Raw genomic sequence first — 20,058 nt, 5'->3', positions numbered from 1 at the left:
AGCACCATGCCAGGGCGCTGTGGGTGGATGTGGGGCCTGGACCCCTGGGTCCCGCTGCCCCTGATCGTGCCTCAGTGTCCCTACCCCTTCTCCTCCACCCTGTTGCTTCACCCAGTAGGCTCTGAGGGTGTGGGGGGGTTGCGCTGAGCCCCAGAGCGTACCCCTGGGGGGTGCGGTGTGGGGGCAGTGGCCCAGGCTGCCCTCTCTGTTGTCCTGCTGCTGTGGGGTGCAGAGCTGCCAGTGAGACCCCTTTGCCCCCTTGCTCCCTGTGGCACTGCCTGGCTGGAGGTAGCCCAGCCCCTGGCAGGCCAGGCAGCTGCCTGCTCCCCGGCACGTCCTGCTCTCCTGGGTCATCTGTTCCATATTTACTGGCCGTGAGTTACTCCACACAGCCTTAGCCAAACCAAACAGCACCAGGCAGGACTCCCCTGCCTGGCAAAGGCTAGGCTCCTGCCCCACCGCACATAGCCCAGGGGGAGCAGGGGCTGCCCACGTGTGCAGGACATGCATGTGCATCCACATGTGTGTGTGGGTGGGTGTGTGTGGGGGTGTGTGTGTGACCTCTTCCACCCGACACGGCTCTCTTCCTCTCCAGTGGGGCTGGGTCAGGACCCGGGTGGTCCCTGGGCAGCCCCCAGGGCCCTGAAGCATGGGAAAGCGGAAACGAGGCGCGCAGGGGCCATGAACCACAGCTTCCAGCAGGACATGAGCCCCCGCCCCGGCCTTCACCAGGAGGTGTTGAATTTCTCCTATGTTTATGGGCCTGGGAAACAGCATACATAATCCATTTTTCTGCTCCCCCCCACCCCCGCCCCAATAATTTATTACTGTCCTACAATTTTAATACAGGCAAGACGTGAGGGTGAGCAGTATAGCAGGCAGGGTGGGAGGGTGCAGGGGTACTGGCAATGGCAGGCACATTGCTCCTGGAGTGATGTAGTTTATTGCGGGGGGTGCAGCCCCACGGTTTAGGGGTGCTGAGGAGGCAGTCGGGTCTGTGTGTGCGATGACCTATTGCAGAGCTATGGGGCAGGCGAGAGCCAGGATGGCTGGTGGGGGTCTTCGCAGTGCTGCTGGGGGGTGGGCGTGCTCTCCCCTGCCCCAGCACGGCAGCGCATCCCTGGGGCAGCTCAGAAACTGGGTCGGTCCTTCTTGAGACTCTTGTAGTCAGTGGAAACTGCCAGAAACTGGAGAAGGGAGGGATGTGAGAAGGGGTCGTGTCCCCCCCGGCCGTCACTGCAGCCTGGCCTTGGCTGCAGAATGAGGAGACAGCGCTCCCCTCCCCAAATCTGAGCACAAGGAGCTGGAGGGCTCATGCGCTTCTGCCCCAGGGCTGATGCCACCTCTTCCCCTTCCCTGAGGAAAGCACAATGTTTTGCCCTAAATGTGGTCGTTCCCCCGCCCCAGAGTGCCAGGCCCCCATTTCACCCAGTGCTCACTTTATACTGGTCCGTGGGGCTCAGCTTATTCCAGGGTTCCGGATTATTTTTTCGATCCCAGCTGCAAAGGGTGATGGGGCAATCAGCACCTGTAAGGAGGGTGAGGGAGACAGGCCCTCCCCAATCCCACAGCCCCCCCCCCCCCCTTTACCCTCGCTAGTGCCCCCAGCCCTGTCTTTCTGCAGAAATAATCCCAGATGCCATCGTAGCCACGCTTGCCAGTTCTGCTGCGGTTGGCAGGTTGGGGGGTTCTGACTGGGTCCCTCCAGCCCCGTGGGGTGAGGAGCTGGGGTGGGGGCCAGGTGGGCCCCCTGCAGGACTGCTGCCAGAGCACCCCTGCCCAGGCTTGTGCCACAGCCACGGACTGACTCACCCAAACTGCAGCCTGGCTGCTGCCCCGGCACAGGGCTGGTCTGCAAGCCACTGCACCGGCTGTACGTGCAGGGGTGCACATCTGCCTGCCCCCCCCCCCCCCCCCAGCTCCCCCAGCCGGCACCTCTGCAGGCACTGCCCTGCTGCACCCTTGCGTGGGGGGAAGGCTGCCTTCTGGCCTTGGCTTCTCTGCCCCCCCCCCCCTTTCCCAAAAGCCACCCACCCCCCATGAGCCCCCACCCTCACTCCCTGTTTGGCGGGCGGGGTGAGCAGGGAAGCTGCTGCTTGCCCTGTTGTGCATGACTGCTGTGAGCAAGCAGGGACACAGCAGCTGTGTGCAAGACTCGTGAGCGTGCAATGCTTGTGAGTGTGCAAGCCAACTGTATGGGGTAGCTGTGTTGGTCAGATGAAGCCTTCCCAAAGAGGACACATCCCGTCCTGTCCCAGGGGGGTTTGTGGAAGGCCAGCGAAGCCATGGGATGTGTCCCTGGTGACAGCAGCTCACAGCTCCCTCTCTCCCGTCCCCCTGCAATCTGCCAGTGTTGGCCAAGAGCAGAATTTTCCATCTGGGAAGATGCGCGCACGCGTGTGCATGTTGGGGGATGGAGGGAGGGGTGTGCTGCAAATGCAGACCCCTGGAGCTGTTTAATAGCATTGATGTGCTGTGGGGGTGCTTCTGTTGTTTTATCCCCCCTCACACACGCATATGCACACCCCTGCGCTTCCACCATCAAAGACAAGGTGCCTGGATCTGGTAATTGCTGAGCTAAGTACCCTGGGCAGCTGGCATCAAATTAAATCAATGAGCATTTTACCAGGAGCAAACAAATATTAGATAGGCATTAGACAATGTGGGGCTGCAGGGACCGTGGGCCACTGAGCTACAAGGGAAAAAAAAAACAGCCTCGTGTGCCACAGCATGCCTGTCTGTCCTGTGCCAATCCATCTACCCTCTATTCCTCATCACACCTTGTCTCCCTCTCCCTTTGCTCCCTCTCCATTCATCCTTGCACACTGTTGTTATATCTGTCCATCCCTTCCTCTCTCTCCCCATTCCTTCTCCAACCATCCGTCCCACTGGTTTCCCATTCCTCTATCAATCCATCCCTCCCCACACTGTCTTTCCCCCTCTCCATCAGTCACATTCTGCTTTTATCTGCCTCATCATCCACCTATCCATCCCGCTCCCTCTGCCAGTCCCATAACCTCTCCGTGTCTCTCTCTCCTGCCCGCCCCCCGTTCCACAGCAGCTGGTGCAGTGCCCAGAGCACCAGGTTGAAGGGGTCCTTGTTGCCCCCTGCCCCCAAGCAAGGAGAGGGCAGATGGTGCCCCAGCTTCCCTCGCCCCCTCTGGGCACCTCTGCACCCAGGTTTGGCTATCCCCTCTGACACTGCTCACTGTGAAGGTGTCAGAGTGCATCCAGGCGCCTTGTGTACCCCAGTGCCTGCCTGCCACAGGTGGGCATCAGCCCCCTCAGCTCCAGGGGCACGGGGCGAGTGCCCAAGGGGTGCCCAGGGGTACCCCGACCCATACCTGACATCCGGGCTGTACAGGGCCAGCCTCAGCAAATACAGGACAGCACTGCCCAGGCCGACACTGATGAAGCCAATGAGGGGAATGAGCTGCAGAGAGAGAGAGAAATGAAAAATACCCCAATAAAATGAATATTTATCAGGCCGACTGGAGAGTGAAAGGGAGAGCTGACACACCGGGAGATTTACAGGGGAAATATGGCAGAGCAATCCTGTAGCTGGGCTGCGGTACACAGTGTAGCTGTCAGCTTGAGTGACTGAATTAAAAGAGGGAGAGAAAAATCGGCTCGTGTTGGAGAGGAATTGGATTTGGAATGAGAAATCACTTCCCCTCCGCCTGCTGCTGCCCAGCACTGGTGCTGGCTGGCGTGGCCATGGGTGAGGACCTGGGGGCCCCATTCCTGGCATGCATGGTGCCCCCAGTCAGGGGCTGAGCCTCGGCTAATGATTCCTCCCCAAGGGACTTGGTCCCTGCCCAGCGCAGGGCTGCAGCCTGGGCAAGGTTTGGCCCCGAGCCCCACTGCCTGCCTCAGGCAGGCTCTCCATCCCCCTGCAGCTTCCCCCCGGGGCCTTCACCCCTCCCGCACCATCTCCCGATGAAGCATGAGATGAGGAGGATTCAGTTTGTCTTCCCCTGTGCCTACAGTAGGGACAGACTGGGACACACTGGGGCCAGGCGTCATGCTGGTGGCTGAACAGCTGGGTCCAGAGCAGGTCTCAGAGACATGGTGACAGTCCAGCATAGGGGGCACTCAGCGACCCCCCCTGGGAGCTGCCCCAGCCCCACAGCAGGCATCCCTGCAAGCAGGAGATCCCTTCACCCCACTCTGTGTGCACAGGGGCTTTCATTGCACCTTTGCAGGGCGACCAGATCCATCTTCTCGTCTCCGCTCCCCCCTCCACTCGTGCTGCCAATCCCCCAGTGCCTGGGGTGACGTGGCCTCAATCGGAGCGAAGACGAGGCTGCTTTGACCTCCCCCAAATTGCCGCGGCCCCCACACCGGGGAAGACGGTCTGAGCGTAATGAACCTCCCGCCAACCCATGCCCCTGGGAAGGCAAACATGGCCGGTGCCTCGCAGTGCCCATTAGTGCAGAGTGGGGAGCGGGGGCTGGCGGAGCTGCGGGAGCCGTGCGTGCCGCGCAGTTCACATTGCTAGCACCTGAGTGCCTGGGTTATATTTGCAGTTCTGCTTGGCAGCTTGAGCTCTTAGCAAATGTCTCAGAACCCCCACCTGCACACCCGCCACACGGTGATTCAGTTTCCCCACTTGGATGAGACAGGGGGGACAACTCCAAAACATGAAGAAAAGGGTCTGTCCAAACCCCTCTGTTCTCTGCCAAGCACCTTGATGACCTGTACGGGGTGGGGGTGGGGTCTTGTGAGGAAGACACCCGGGCAGTCAGATGTGTCCCCCTCCCCAAGTGCTCCCTACCCAGCCTTCGGTCCCCAGCTGGACCCCCCCATCCTCTCCCAGTGCCCCCAGCACGGCCCAGCTCCTGCTCAGCAGTGTCCGTGCCCAAGCCAAGCAGTGCTCCACGCTCACAGCAGCTGATCGAGCTCCTGGCAGATGCCAGCGCCAGTTCGGGAGGTTAGAGGCATCAGCAGATAATGATCTGGGTGCCAAGAGGATCTGGCAGTAGCCGCTACCCAACCGCGCTGGCTAATCAAGACGAACTCCACAGTGCCGGGAATTGTGGTGTCTGTTGGAGGAGATTCGGGGCGATGGGTTCATCTCACCATCTGCTGCTGACACCTTCTGGGTAATTAATGCCTGGGAAGAATTAAAGGTAGGGGGAGCTGGGGGAACCTCTCACGCAGCAGGCAAGGGGCTCTGGAGCTGCAGGTGCAGGCAGCGGGGCCTGATGCCCCCCCAAGAAACACACAAAAATAAACAAGACATTGAGAGCTTGACCTTAAGCATATGGAGAGTTAAAATGCTGCTTGTCTGCATGCAGCGTTTGCCCTTTAACCCTGATTGTGGGGACCTGTTGGGAGCAAAGCAGGCGTCACCCTGCTCCCCCAGGACCCCCGTCTCTGCCGGCAGTGAGGCTGAGCCCCCTGTCCAGGCACAGCCAGTCCCCACTGCAGGCCAGCTGCAGCCTCAGCCGCCACCCAGCACTTCCAAGTGCTCTGCCGGAGTGGGGATCTGGCCCCATTCCTACCGCTCTGGCTACAAAAATAGCAGGAAGGAGAAAAGAAACATGTGAAGGTGCTGGGTAAGGTGGAGGCCCTGTGCCTGGGTGGGGTGGGACAAGCACATCATGCCAGGATGCGGATGAGCATCCCCTCCTGCAGCATGACCATGCACCAAGGTGGGTGGATGGTCGGATGCAGTGCTGGGCTCTGCCCAGTGCCTGAAAGGTGCCTGCTTGAGCTGTGCAGCCCCCGGACCACCATGCCAAACAGGTTCTTGTCCTGCCAAAGCTCCTGTGCTTCACTGCCATGGTGCTCCACTGGCATGCTTGGGACATTAATCACTGCCAGGTGGGCAGGCAGCTGGGCAGCTGTGGTGGGAGAGTCAATTTCCAGGTGAAAGTGCTGATGTACCAGCCAGGCATGAGCTGCAGCTGATCACATGTAATGGATGACAGTGCCCCAGCAACCTCTGCCGGCAATAATCCTTGCTTAACGGTGCTGGGCACATGCCAGGCTCTTCACATACAGGCACCCAGGACCACCACCCCCCTTTACACATACTGTTTGGGGGCCTCTCTGTGTCCCCCAAGTCACACAGAGTCCTCTGACAGCTGGGGAAACCGTGGCAGGCACGAACAGAAAAGCCCCAAATCCCCCTGTTCTGCACACAGAAACATGCAGCAGCGCCACAAAGACAGCGCAGGAGCCCTGGCCCGTACTGTCCATCTGTCCACTCTCACTGAGGATGTGAAAAGCACCAAGGTGTCCTGGCTGCCTGTGCCCTCAGTGCTGGCAGTGCACAGGCACCCAACCCACCTTTCCTTGGAAGAGCCCAGCCCCAGGGTGCCTCCTGCTCCAGCCCTGGACTCCCCTCCCCTGCCCGAGCCAGGCATCCGGAGGCTCAGCCACAGCTCATCATCCTTTCCAGCCTGGCTGCTCTACCCGCCCCAAACCCAACTGCCAACAGCTTACGTGACTTTCAGCCCGGTGCTTGCAGCTCATTAACCCTCCCCAGGCCACCAGCCCCTGCCAGGTCCCCAGAGAGGCCAGTGGGCAGTGGGGACAGGCGAGGTTGGGCTGGGGACCCTCTGACAAGGGCCAGGTCCCTGATGCGGGAGGGGATCCAGCCTAGCAGAAGAAGAGGCCTGCCCTGGCAGGGCGAGGACACTCTCCCAGCTGCCACTGTCTTGGAGGGTCTGTAGTTATGAGGCTTTAAGCATCTTTGTATGCAAAATCCTCAGCTTGCAATTTTGACAGCAGGGGACAGATCTGAGCTGAAAGGATGGGAGTTGGTGCTTCAAACCGGGGGCTGCCAGGGTGAGTGGGTTTCCCACTTCCCCCAAAGATGCCCCTGGAGCAGGGTGTAGCGGGGGGAGGACACAGAGCAACACCCTTCACATAAGCAGCTGCCAGCAGGCATGCCTGTCAGGCTAAGTAAGCCTCTGTGTGTCTAAGAGTTGTGCCAGAAGCCCAGTCCAGCTCAGCGAAGGAGCCCTGGCCCCTCGACAGCGCTGGACAGAGGGAGCAGGTCAGGCAGTGCTGAGTGGTCTCACCTCTCTTCAGTAAAGGAGGGCTGGGGACCGCTGGGACCACCCAGCTTACCTGGAGGATGCTGTGAGAGCCAGGAGGACGGTGTGAAGGGGAAGCTGGCAAGCAGGGACAGCCTGGGAAAGCAAGGGGAGGGCAGAGGAGCTGGACAGGAGGTTGAGAAGGGGTTTGGGGAGTGGGAGGAAGAGGGGGCTGGCAAAGAGCACAAAGGGCTGAGGAGGGCAGAAGGAATGGGCAGGGGGGCGGGGGGGGGACGGAGAAGGGTGTGGGGAAGCGCAGGGTTTCCGAGGCATATGGCGAGAGAAGGGCAAGGATGATCCCAGAGGGACAGGGGCTGCGGGGGATCCCTGGGAGGCGGAGAGGGGCAGAGGGATGCAGAGGGATGGGGAAGAATGGGGGGGGGGTCCCTGGAGGGAGACCATGCGGGGTGACTCACTCCGGGGTGCCGCTTGACATGCCGGGAGAACATGCTTCCAAGAAGGGGGCCCTTCATGGTGAGGTTGTGGGGAAGGTCCGGCTGCGATGGCAGTTTCCCGAGTGCTGTCCGAGGATGGAGGGTGGGCAGGAGAGCACGAGGGAGGCGTCTGCGGCAGGGCTGGGAGGGACGGGGCGGGACGGGATGGGGATCCTGGCCCAGGGACACTGCAAGCTGGAAGGGGAGAGGGAGGCTGAGGATCAGGTCCTTAGCTCTGGCTGCACTCTGCCCCTTCCAGCTTCTCCCATAGTGAGCCCTGATGAGTGGGTTAACGAGCTTTGGGTTTGGACACCTGAGGTCCCCGCATGCTGCTGCATCCCAGACAACATTCGTGCCTCAGTTTCCCTCTCTGTACAAGGGGCCAACTCATTCCCTCCATGTGCAAATCCTTCACAGGTTGCTCTGCACCTTTCTGCCAGGGCAAACGATGAGCCGTGTGATTTGTTATGACAACTTTGCCGATGTTTGCTGCCTCCCCTCAGTGCCCCCCTCCACCCTCCCGTTTATGATAAATGACATAACACCCAATTTACATTTAGCAATGCAAATCTCCTTGGCAGTAACAGATGCTGCTGTGCATATGGAAACCAGCTATTTGTATCCACTGGCTCTTAACAAAAGACTTGGGGAGATGGATGGAGTGGGCAGCCAAAAGCAGCAGGCTGGAACTGAGCAGAGACTGCCCCCCCCTCCCCCCCCCCCCTTATCTGGGAGGGGCTGGTCACACTCTGGCAGTGGCAAGAGCCAGCGCAGCCTGTGTCTGGGGGGGAGCTGGGAGCAGAGCATGGTGAGGTGGCATACAACGGTGACAGTGTCACACACCTGATGGGCACAGGCCAGTCCCTGTTGCGCGCCCCTTCCACTGAGGGCTCATGGCCAAAGCCTGGTGCCCCCCAGTAGACCAGTCTTTGCTCATGCCGATGCATGCATGCATGCACACACATGCACAGGTAGACAACATGCATGCTGACATGGTGGCAGGCACTTGCAAATGAACACTCCTACGCATATGCACGCGCACACATGCACACAAGAGCTCTGGCAATTCTTTTTACCAGTGACTTGTAAGCCCCCCCACTTTGAAGTTTTGGCTTGGAGCACCCTAGGGAGTCTCCACTCTCCCACACACACCCAGAGCCCTGCTGCTGCCCCAGCCCAGCCCAACAATCCAGCCTCCCTCCCCACCTCAGCACCCTCTACCCAGCATGGCGCAGCCCAGTCAGTGCCACTCCTAACCTAATTTCTTTCAGCAAAGTATAAAAGGACAAAGGGGAGAAACTTCTCTGGAGCGTGTGGAAATAAATAATCAAGGCCTGAATTGCAGCCAGCAGCGCCGTGTTGAGGCCTTTGTTGATATAATTAGAGTTTTGAAATGGGATTGATTAAGTGCCACTCCCCAAGACAGAGTGCATCCTGCCCTCAGCACAGGCACGCCCGTGTCCTTTGCTGCGTTCCTCTGCCAACGGTTGCTGTGGCACAGGGACAGTAGTGTGGTGTATGGGAAGGGTGCATGTGCCTAAGGTCATAGCAGAGGTGTGTGGGAGGGGTTCACAGGGTATGTGCATATGCACATGTGTGTAAGTGGTGGGACTCGTGCAGTGCCATAACGTCTTTGGAGCACAGCACCGAAGCACTGCGCAGGGATCCTAAGAGGGTGTCCAGCAGCATTAGGAGCCCAGGATGTCTGGGGGAATGCCGGTCCCATCACAGCCAGATCTGCTTTGGAACAACCTGCATCTCTGCACCCTGGCCCAATGCAAGCTCCTAACTCCCTGCAGATGAGCCCAGGACTTCTCCTAGAGATGCAGTGGGATTCCCTGCCCACAAAGCCCAGCTGCCTCCGTGCTCATTAATGATTGTAATTAAGAGACTGTTTAATTCTGTGTCGTGCTTCCCTCTTCCATGGTGATTACAGTGCGTGCCCTGCTGCTCAGGAGCCCTCCTGGGTAGGCTGCCCACAGACCCACAGGAGCGGCTGTGGCGAGGGACTCAGCCCTGCAGAGTGCTGGGGAGGGCTCCAGCGTGCTCCCCACCCCCCTACCCCCTGAGGGAGATACAATAAACACCAGCAAATAGACACTGCTGGAGCTTCTTCTCTTTCATGGCTGCCCCTGCCTGGCACCGTGCAGATCTGATGGGTCAGCGCTTTTGGGGAAGAACAAGACAGCCCACAAATACTTCCTAGAGAGAAAAGAATTACAGCAGCTGACCTCAGGAAGCATGCATGTGTGTGGACACACCTGCAAATGCAGAGCTACACGTACGTGCACATCTAGGCAGCTCTGCACTCATACACACACACGTGCACAGAGGCACACCCCTGCCTGCACAGCTACACGTACTTGCACACACACACACGCATGACCACCTGCATGCACGCACGTCCCAACAGATGTGCATGGACACATACATGCCTTTCTAAGCAGACATATGCTTGCACACGTGCATACACACAAACATGCGTGGCTAGGCACACGCTCATACGTGTGCCAGTGCAGTCCCTGGCCCCATACAAGGGCTATGGGGAGCTGCCCCCACAGGGTGGGGAGCTGAAAAGACAAATGGGGTGGGGGGCCTGGAGATTGCTGCTGGGCCTTGGTGTCTCCACTTGCAGCTGCTGTGGCGGGTTATTTTACAACCACTCCAAAAATATTATTCAAGATGAAGGAGAATCACGGCTGCTGCGAGCGAGCGCAGGGCCGTCGTGGGGAATTTATCATTCTGAATTGGGTGCCCCCCCCGCAATGCCGCGGTGATGAAGTGCTTCATTAATGGGAGATGCTGCAGCTTGGGGCTGAACGTGCCTGCACCTGAGCATGCCGTTTCCTCTGGCTCCCAGCCTTGGCACTCAGCCCCCCTCCCCGTCCCCACACAGCCCCCCCGCAGCCACCTAACCAGCCTCCCAGCCCCACACAAACCCCCCATTGCATGGGCCACTGCCCCACAGTTCACAGCCTCCCCACAGCCTCCCTGGCACCCACTGGTTGCGCCCCCCCGCCAGCCCTGGGAGGAGCCACCCCAAACCCTCCTCTGATGGTGACATGGAGTCATCCCTTGCTGCTACCGGGGTCCTTTCCCTCGTTAAGGCTCTGCTCATGCCGAAGCTGTAAATCTCACTGGCTTTTGGCGGGGTGCAATGGAAACCATCATAAAAAATTCATACCAACTAAAGCAAACAAACAATAAACAAACAGCCAATAATTAAATGGTGAATTAACGGGATGTATTTCATAGCCCCACAGAGCTGTGCTGCAGGACAAGCCCCAGCACAGGGAGAAGGGGCTGGATCCTGGGGGGACCCAGCCCCTCCTGGGGAGAGAAGGGCATTCCTGGCCCTGCAGGGCTGCTGCCCGGGACCCCTCACCCGGGCCCCAGTACAGCCACTCTGGGGGGCAATACGAGCAGCTCCATGAAGGACATCATACCCCAGCACTATCGTGACATGTCATGATGACTGGCACAGCCAGATAACAGTGGAGCAACTGCAGCCCTTCCTCCCTGCCAGACCACCATGTGCACACAGTGCTGGGATTGTCCCACATCCCCTCACTTTGAGCTAGCATGTGATGTCATGCCCATCCCATGATGTCACCGATCTCTATGGCATCACAATCCCTTCCTTGCTTCTGCCCTGGCCATAATGTGCCTCTGAGCACGCCTGCCTACCAGCACCCAGGGGCTGGCCCTGGCACCATCCATCGCCATGCAGCATGGGCACACATCATTTGTAACTGGCACCTTCATTTAAAGGGCTATTATCATCCTAATTCCCCCCATTAATCACAGGGCACTGTGTGATGAGCACCAGGAGAGCCTATCTCTGACCCACAACTGCTGCAGGATGGGGGGGTGAACACCAGCCTAATACCCCAAGACTCTGACACCACCGCAACCCCCTGGTAATGCTGCAAAAGGTGGACGAGATGACACCCTTCATTGTCCCTGCCAGCTCAGGAAGCCAGCACTGCAGTGCAAGGAAGGAGCTGCTCTCCCTTGGCCTTTTCTGGTCCCAGAGCTGCCAGCCCAGGCAGTGTGCTGGGTCCTAAGGAGGGCTGTCCCCCCACCACGGCCCCACCACCATAGAGGGCAGGGGCTGCAGGACCTGCAGGACCAGGTCTCCTGACCTGGCTGGGGGCTTTGGGGAGGTGGGGGGAGAAGTCAGCTCTTCCATGGCTGCCATCACACCAGGAGGCGTTTCCTGGAACCAACCCCGCAATTAACCACCGACTTGGCCCTGTCCTGCAATATTGATTTTTTTTTTCCATAATTCTCTGAAGAAAAGCCCAAGCCCAGAGCTGCGATTTCCAAAGCCTGTTTTATAAATAACCAGGGTCACCAGCTGCCAATTGCTGTAATGCTGCCTTGATACAATTTAATAAACATAATAGCCTCTTCCTTCATTGTGACAAAGATACTGGTGGGGACAGAGCTGCACCGAGCAAAGGAACACATGGCTGAGACACACGCGCACATGGCTGAGACGCACACATGCAGCTGAGACATGCACACACACACAGCCGAGGCATGCATGCACGTGGCTGAGACATGCATGCACATGGCAGACACAAGCATGCACATGGCTGAGACATGCATGTACACGTCTGAGACATGCACGCACGTTTGAGACACGCACACGGCTGAGACATGCACGCACGGCTGAGACACACGTGCATGGGGAACACGCCCCTGCGGGGGACCGGCTGCCTGGCCGCAGCCGCTGGGCCGGGCCCGCCGCCACCGGCAGACACACGCCGTCCCCGCGCCGGCAGCGCGTGCGAAGGGGCGCACTCGTGGGCGGGCAGCCCCCCCCGCCAGGTACACGCGTGCACGCGCGCGCCCGCGGGGCTGCCGTCCCGTGTGGGGGCGCCCTGGGCCTCCGCGAGTCCTGTGGCGCCCTCTCGTGGCCGCGGCGCGGGTCGGGCCGGCGGGGAGCGGGAGCGGGCTGTCCCCGCTGCTGGGGCCGGCCCTGGCAGCCGCCGTGTTCCGCGGAACAGCCCCGCAGTCTGGGCGCCAGCAGCTCTGGGGCGCGGGCGGAGGGACAGCCCGTGGCTCCCGCCGTGCCCCCTGCCTGCTGCCGCCCACTGCACGGGGCCCTGGGAGAGGGCCGGGGACACAGACCCTCCTGCAGAGACAGCCCTCATGGCACCACCCGCAGAGCCGCTGTGGTCCCACTCAGCGAGGTCCAGGGTGCCAGCCCAGTACCAGGGCCAAGGACCCCATCCCCAAAAGGACCTCGACCCCAGCCTGCCAGGGAGGCACTCGAGAGCCTGGGCACCCCACCAGAGCCCCATGGCTCCAGACATGGACTGGGGGCTTCTGGGCTGGGGAGCACCCTCTGCACCACAAGCCGGCCTGGGTCCTGTCTCTCATGTCCTGGGGGCCCATGCCGAGCCCCCAGCAGCCATCCCCTCTCCAGCTCCCCATCTCCCAGCCCCAGACCTGCTGACTGATGCCAGAGACTCCAAAATCAATTCCCATCCCCGCCAGGACACGGCAAGAAGGCGACAAATCACGGCTGCTGCTCCACAGCCCCAGCGCCTCATTTTTCTTGCTGAACTCCATAATAAGAAATCAATGGCAGACGCTGCACTCCTGATGCATCTCCCCTGGGACAGGTGGCAGCAGGTCCTCGCATCCCCCCAACTCTTGGGTCCCCCTGCCAAGCCGCAGCTCTGGCAAGGCCCACAGTGCAGGGCAACTCCCATCTCACTTGCAGACCCTGCCCCTTCCCTGGCTCCCGAAAGGCTCCCCGCTTCTGTGCACCCCGGCCGCCTGGTATGCTCAGCTCTGCACTGTTGCATGGGGCCAGAGTGATTCCTATCCATGGTGCAGAGCCCTGAGTGCCCCGGCCAGCAGCTCTGGCAGATCCACCCAGTCCTGCTGCAGCCTTCGAGGTGACTGTGGGGACCGGGGAGCCCAAATAGGTCCCCAGAATGTCGAGGGGGGGCCCAAACCCATCCTGGAGCGGAGTGTAGCAGGAAGGTACCCGGCAGGCTCTTTCCCCAGACCTGCAGCAGCAAAAGGACGGGGCGGGCAGGTGGGAAGGACCCAGGCATCCTGCGGACACAGATCTGGGAGGGCACGGAGCTGCTGTCACGCGGCAGCTGCAGAAGGGCCTGGGCTGGGGAGAGCCGCTCCAATTAGCTGTAATCGCGCTTCCCCGCGGTGCCTGACACCGAAAAACCTACATAATTACCAGCAGCGACAGGGAAGGCAGGACCAGGCGCTTGTGCTTAATTGAGTGTTTACAGCCCTGTGAGGAGGGGGGGCAATAACAGCTCTACAGAAAAGCACACCCCACCCCACCCCCCAGCCAGAGAAGACCTGGTTGAGGAGGGAGAGTATAGCCCCATCCCTTTGCAGCAGGCTTTGCTCTGTCCTCACACCCCTCCCTGGGGGGTCGCCATCCCTGTCCCCAGGTAGACAGGACAGGTAGCCACTGCCACCACCAGCAGCCCTTGAGCTCGTGGTTGACTTGCAAATGCAGCTGCAGGGGCTGGAGGTCTTGCTCCTGTCAGCCAGGCTGAAATCCCCTGGGGCCAGCTGGGGGTGGGGGGGGGAGTCACCACGTCCAGACATGCCCCAGAGGCAGTGATGGGGCATGGGGACACACCTGCCCAAGGTCTGGGTCCTCCTGCTGCTGGGGGGAGACATGATCCCAGAGGGATGGACAGGTTTTTGGGGCTGGAAGGGTCACACCAAGGAGGGGGGGGGTGACCTGTGAAGAAGTGACAGGCACCAGACCCCATCCTGTGGCCAACACCAACCTGCCCACACTGTGCCACTCCCAGCCCTGGTGGACAAAGCTCCTGCCCAGCTGTTTTTCTCCTCGTTAATTTTTCATGAGCATAATGATAATTCTGCTCATCACATTGCCACGAACCCCATAACAATGAACCACGGTGCTACCCCTGGGCCAGGCAGCACTGGTGTCGGGAGACAGCTGGGGCCAGAGGTCTCCAAAGGGGGCACAGCCAGGGCTTTCCCCACTGCACCCATTCCCTGGTGGGCCCCCGCCTCCAGAATGAGAATGTGCTCCTGTGCGGCATGCATGGAGGCTACATGCATGGGGTATGCACACAGGTGCACACATGCCAACATGCATGGGAGGATGCACAGGAATAGGCTTGCAGGGACACACACAGAGACGTGTGGAAATAAATACAGGCACAGCAATATGGGCATGGAGGTACACAAATATAAGTGCATGCGTGTGTACATGACACACCTTCCCCCTTCCCCCTGGCCCAGCAACCTGCCGGCCTGGAGGCCTTGCAGCATCTCCCACCCTGGAGGTGCCAGAGCTGGCCTTTTCCCTGCCCTTCAGTCTCCTCCTACCGTGCCCAGAAACAACATGTGGGATGGGGCAACTGTGTCAGAAAAGTGCTATTTTCCATATCCTGCAACTAGGGACACCTGGGAGGTGAGGTGGGGGGAGTGCGGCACACCAACATCCCCCTGCCACCCAGGAAGGGCACTGGGGCAGAACCCGGGCATCCGAGCCCAGTCCCAGTGGACACCCCCCCGCAGCCCTGTGGCTGTACGGCCCTGCTCTGCCACAGCATGCTGGCAGGCGGTGCTGAACAAGGGGCCCCAAAGCAGGGCTTGGGAGGGAGAGGAAAGGAGCAGACAGCTTTGTGCCATACCAAGTCCTGCCCGCCCGGATGTCTGCTGCTTTCTGATGTGCCCAACTAGAATCACTAATTCCAATAAACCCAGGCTAGATTAATTTTCATTTCCCCATGCAAATCAGTGCTAATTAGGATGGATTTAGTTCACATCATAGGGGCTGTGGGGACAGACGCTGCATACGGTCGACACTCCCCAGCCAGGCTTTGGGGTGTTTCATCCTCAGTTAATGATTTGGGAGGGCGGACTGCACAGTCTGGAGGTCAGGAGCCAGGGTGGGGGCAGCAGGTAGAGCAGGGATTGCTCTGAAATGCCTGGTCCTTCTGACCATGCTCAGCACCCGCACAGGATCCCTGTGCTGGCCAGCATCCCTCCCTCACCCCTGACTAGGACATCGCCCACGCTGGAGCCAAACCTGCCCCTCCCTGGCCTCCCAGAGCTTATTGCTGCCCCTGATTAATGCCCATGTGGGATATTACTAGACCACAGAGGTAATGAGCAAAGCTGATGGGGCAAACATGGGTGCCAGGGAGAGAAGGGGGATCTCACCAGTCAGGGACTCGGGCCCGTCGGGGGCCAGGGCTGGAGCAAGAAGCCACTGGTTTGCATGGTTCAGAGTGAAGCAGTGGCGGGGGGGGGGTCCCTGGGGCCTCCCCTTCACCAGCAGCCTTTTAAATGCAGATGGAGGTCTGGTCTGGAGGCTGGGCTGCCTTGCACTGGGGAGCAGGCAATGGTCCCAGCACTGGCCTGGCTGGGAGAGGCCAGCAGCACCCAACAGGATGCAATGGTCCCCAGATGCCTGGGGTCTGCCCTGCTCTGCAGTGGGGCAGGTGACAGCACAGTCCCCCCAGCTCTTTCATATTCTGCCTGTGCCTCCTCCCTTGCCAAATATTTAACTAATTAACACTGCCTGCAGGCTCCTGTTTACGCAGCTTGTTGTTGAGCCAAGAAGGACTCCTGGCTGCCTCAGAGCAAAGATGGTGCAAACTGCAAACGGGACTCCCAGGCACAAAGCTCAACCACCCAGAAGGGCTGGGGCACCTGGGCTGTCCCCACTGCTGCCTGCGATACACGGCTGAGACCCTGCCCAGCACTGCACAGCCCACAGCTGAGACCAGCCCTGTCCCACCGAGCACCACACAGCCCTCAGGCCCTGGGGCACATGCATGCTGCCTTGCCCCTGGAGAGGCCCCCCCCCCATCTCTGTGGGTGGGACAGACACCAGCACCATCCCCCTGTGCCATGCGCCCACACCCTGGCTTCAGCCCACTTTGCTGCTGGCTTTGCTGCCCCCTGAAATCTGGCCTTCCTGGTGCCTCTCGCTCCCACCTCACAGCCCAAGGGCCCCCAAACTCCTCCACACCCCCAAGCATCCCTGAGCAACACTGTTCCTCCTCTGCAGCACCAGAGAGACTGGGGCGGCCTGGAGCAGGGACAGGAAGGAGGCACTGCCCAGCCGCACTCCACACCCTCATCTTTACTCCCTTAGCTGAGTGAGTGGGGTGGTCACAGCACTGGAAGGTCAGGAGCCCTTATGCCCATCCCTGAGTGGGTGAAGGCAATGCAAACGGCCCCGGTGTGGTTCCCTGTCTCCAAGGGATGCAGCCTGGACGTGGGGACAGCCCCAGAGGCAGGACGCTGGTACTATCAGCTCTCACTCAGTGGGCATGGGTGCCAGAGCAAGAGCTTGCACTCCTAGCCCCCCCAGCTGTGCCTAAGGGCAGAGAGAAGCAGGGGGCTGAGCTAGCGGCTGTGGACAGCACCGTGCTGTGCCATGCCGTGGGGGACCACGCAGCACAGCTCGAGGTCTAGGCAGACTGTGAGGCCAGAGACAGTGTGACAAACAGCCAGAGGCAGTGCCTGCCTCCTGCCCTCATTAAATCCCCCCTAACGAGCTCAGCACTGAGCCTTGGGACCCAGCTGGACTCTGAGCTGGTCATTACTGCTGACAAGGACCTGTCAAAGTGGGAGATGTGGTGTGTCTCTCCTCCTATGCACAGCATAGCTCATGGGGGCACACTGGGGGGGGGCACCACAGAGCTGGGGACACATACCCCCAAACCTTGCCAGCTCCTCTCACGCCCTTCCCTCTGAGCCAAGTGGGAAGATAAGTGTCCCCCCCCAGGTGCCAGTGCAGGACAGGCCCCCCCTCTCCTTGCCCACGCTACTGCTTGGGGATGGGGTGAGACTCAAGGTGCAGGGAGCTGTGTGGGGACCCTGGGGCTCCCCTGGCAGCACCGCTGGGGCCAAAGGGAGACTGGGGAAGGGAGGAAGGGGTACAAGGAGAGAGTGCAGGTGGCCCCGAGGAGAGAGGCATTGGGCCAGGTGGGAGACAGCGATGGCAGGGCACTGATCCAGGGTGGAAGGGAGCTCTGGACTGGAGGTCAGGGCTGTGGGACAGGACTGCTGCCAAGCCCTGGATTTCCCCTTCCAAGCTCCTCTCCCAGGACCTGCCTGGAGCAGGAGAGATGGAGGAGGATGACGAGCACAGCTCCCCTGCTACTCCAATCCCCGAACAGAGCTGCTCCTTCCCAGGAGCACCATGGCACAGATAAGGAGCCCCGGTGATCCCCAGGGCACGTTTAATCTGGGACAGGACAGTTATTGGATAAATACCATGAATATGTAAATTGCATTTATGCTGATTTATGGCTGGGGGGGCAGGTGGGGAGGGGAGATGGTTTAGTTTAGTTTAATGCATTTATTTCCCTGCCTCGAGATGGAGAACAATCTCCGAGCACTACATCTGCCAAGCCAGAGGAGATGATTCAGGCAGAGCCATGCAGATGGGAGCACCCTGGGGCCAGGCTGGATGTGAGGGGCCTCACTTGTGGGGAGAAGAGGTGGGCGGGCCGTGGGGTGCAGCACCCGGACACCTCCACCTGCTGCTGCACTCCCTGGTACTCGCTGTCCTCACATGCACCCCAGAAGGGTTGCACAGGAGGCAGGTACCCCCATTCCCTCCATGCCACTGCTGCTCCCCTGGGATGATGTATGGATCTGGCACAAGACCAGTAGTATTTCAATTAATTTCTGGGCCTTGCAAAGACTCCTGACCTTTCATGAGATGCAGAGGGAAATTGAGGTGATTAATCTGGCAGGTCAGGGTGGCTCCTCCACTCTGACATTCCTTATGTGTTACATGGGGTGGGGTGGGTGGCAGACCCCTTTGCATAAACCAGCTGCAGAGGCTTTAGCAGTGAGATGCTGAGTGTCCCCCCTGCCGGCAGACTCACAGCCCCTCTCTGCAAACAGCTGGGTCACAACCAGGCTGTGGGCACCAGGAACGGGGAAAACATGAGCAAGACCAAACTCTAAACTTCTGCTCAGCAACCATACACCTGGCAGGTGCACACCACAGTGCCTCTGGAGCATGTGTTCCCCTGAGCACATGCACCTGTGTCCCACCAGGAGAGCATGCAGCAAGCAGCCCTCGTGGCTGCACAGAAGCAGACACAGCCACCCTGCACCACCCATCCTCCCCCCTGCAGGAAGGCCGTGGCACTCTCAACCCATTGCCCATCAGGTGCAAATGACTCTCCCCACCTCTGCTTGCCCCTCACATCTCACTTGCCATATAGCTGCACCCCCTGGGAAAGGAGGAGGGCAGCAGGGGAGTGGGCTGCACCCGGCCTGCGAGGAGCACCTGGGCAGCCAGGATGCACATGGTGGAGCTGGGAGGAGGGAAAGGATTCACCTCTTAATTTCCTATTAAATGCTGATCAATCCAATTAGATCCTGCATGTAATGAAGGCCATCTGCTTGGTAGGGCTGGGCCCCAGCACTCCCTCCCCATCCCAAAGCATGTGCTATCCTGTGCAGCCGTTGGAGAAGTCCATAAGCGCTGGCAGGGAAGGGGTTTGGGGATGGGAGGCTGATGAAAGGGGTTTTGCCCAATTTTCCAGATGACTCTAATTAAGTTGTTCCCTTCAGCTGCTAAATTAGCTGGAGCCCTCCCCTCTTCCCTGGATGGGTTCCCCCCCCTCCCCTCACTACCTCTCAGATGCAGCAAATCAGCTTCCAGCTCTCCTTCCCCCCCCCCCCCCCCCCGCAGGGCTCTGCAAATAAATAAATAGACAGTCCTAGTAAAATTAACCATATGAGGAGCTGCAAATGAGGTGGAAAATTTTAATGGTTCGGCATTTAAAAGCTGTCTGACAGGAGGTAGGGATGTGAACAGAGAGAAAACAGTCCTGTGAACTGTGTATTGCCCCCCTCCTGCCCCCACCCCCAGGCCCCTCATCCCCCGATTTCCATTATTCTCTGTTGCACTGGAGCAGCACATGTCCCAGCTGGTGCTTGCGATGCTGGGACTGGAGGAGGACCCCCCCCCAGTGTGGAGATCAGGCATCTGTGCTCCTGCCCTCATGCACCCCATCTGGCAGCAGACTGCAGCAGCCTCTCGGACTCCTCTAGGGCCAGGAGACCCTGCACCCCCTGGCCCTTCGTGGTGCCAGCAGGACCTGGCAGAGGTTAACCTGGGCCAAGCCGGGTGGGTCAGGACTAGCAGGTGACTGGGGCCGAGGGCCATAAACTCCCCAGTCAGCTGGCAGCAAGCCCTTGGGTGAACGGATCCAGGGACAGGTGGTGCCTGCTTCCCTGCTCCATCACCACGAGCTGCTGCTGCTCCTGCTCCTGGGCACCAGCAGCCCTGGTGCAGTTCGCTTGGCCAAAGAAGGTGGGAGCCAGAGCCCCTCCAAAGCCGCGGGGGAAGCAGAGCCATCTCCATGCCCCCACCCCAGTGTTGCTCCCGCCACCCCATCCCTCCAGTGGAGGCGCGTCCCTGCCAGCGCAGCCCCCGCGCAGACCCCTCGATGCATTTATATCTCATGATTATGCTGCAGGCAGCGGAGGCGGGGGGGGAAGGGACAGCTGGGGCGGGACTGGGAGGCCGCCAGGCTGGCGGAGCACGGGGACCCTTTCCC

General features: G+C 59.9%; 1 protein-coding gene across 1 annotated transcript; it reads right to left on the bottom strand.

Annotated features, from left to right (window-relative positions):
- Window positions 1-924: 924 nt before the first annotated feature.
- Window positions 925-7,579, bottom strand: COXFA4L2 (cytochrome c oxidase hypoxia associated subunit FA4L2). The gene is made up of 4 exons (XM_009468727.2): window positions 7,466-7,579; window positions 3,345-3,433; window positions 1,440-1,500; window positions 925-1,187 (listed from the first exon to the last, which is right to left on the bottom strand). Exons 1-4 carry the CDS (start codon window positions 7,520-7,522, stop codon window positions 1,131-1,133), a joined length of 264 nt encoding a protein of 87 aa, XP_009467002.1. The 5' UTR covers window positions 7,523-7,579; the 3' UTR covers window positions 925-1,130.
- Window positions 7,580-20,058: the final 12,479 nt, after the last annotated feature.

The sequence above is a fragment of the Nipponia nippon genome, unplaced genomic scaffold (assembly GCF_047370975.1).
Source record: "Nipponia nippon isolate SJK-2023a ecotype South Korea unplaced genomic scaffold, ASM4737097v1 scaffold_35, whole genome shotgun sequence".
In the NCBI taxonomy this organism is placed as follows: domain Eukaryota; kingdom Metazoa; phylum Chordata; class Aves; order Pelecaniformes; family Threskiornithidae; genus Nipponia; species Nipponia nippon.
Note: the sequence above shows the minus strand (reverse complement) of the source record. Positions and strands in the feature narration are given on the sequence as shown.

What these genes read in the sequence shown, in the direction of transcription:
- COXFA4L2 (XM_009468727.2), bottom strand. Translation starts at nt 7,522, where the DNA reads ATGAAGGGCCCCCTTCTTGGAAGCATGTTCTCCCGGCATGTCAAGCGG. An exon ending in CTGTACAGCCCGGATGTCAG is followed by an intron (nt 1,501 to 3,344) that starts GTATGGGTCGGG and finishes CACCCTTTGCAG; the next exon opens with CTGGGATCGAAAAAATAATC. An exon ending in GCCCCACGGACCAGTATAAA is followed by an intron (nt 1,188 to 1,439) that starts GTGAGCACTGGG and finishes TCCCTTCTCCAG; the next exon opens with TTTCTGGCAGTTTCCACTGA.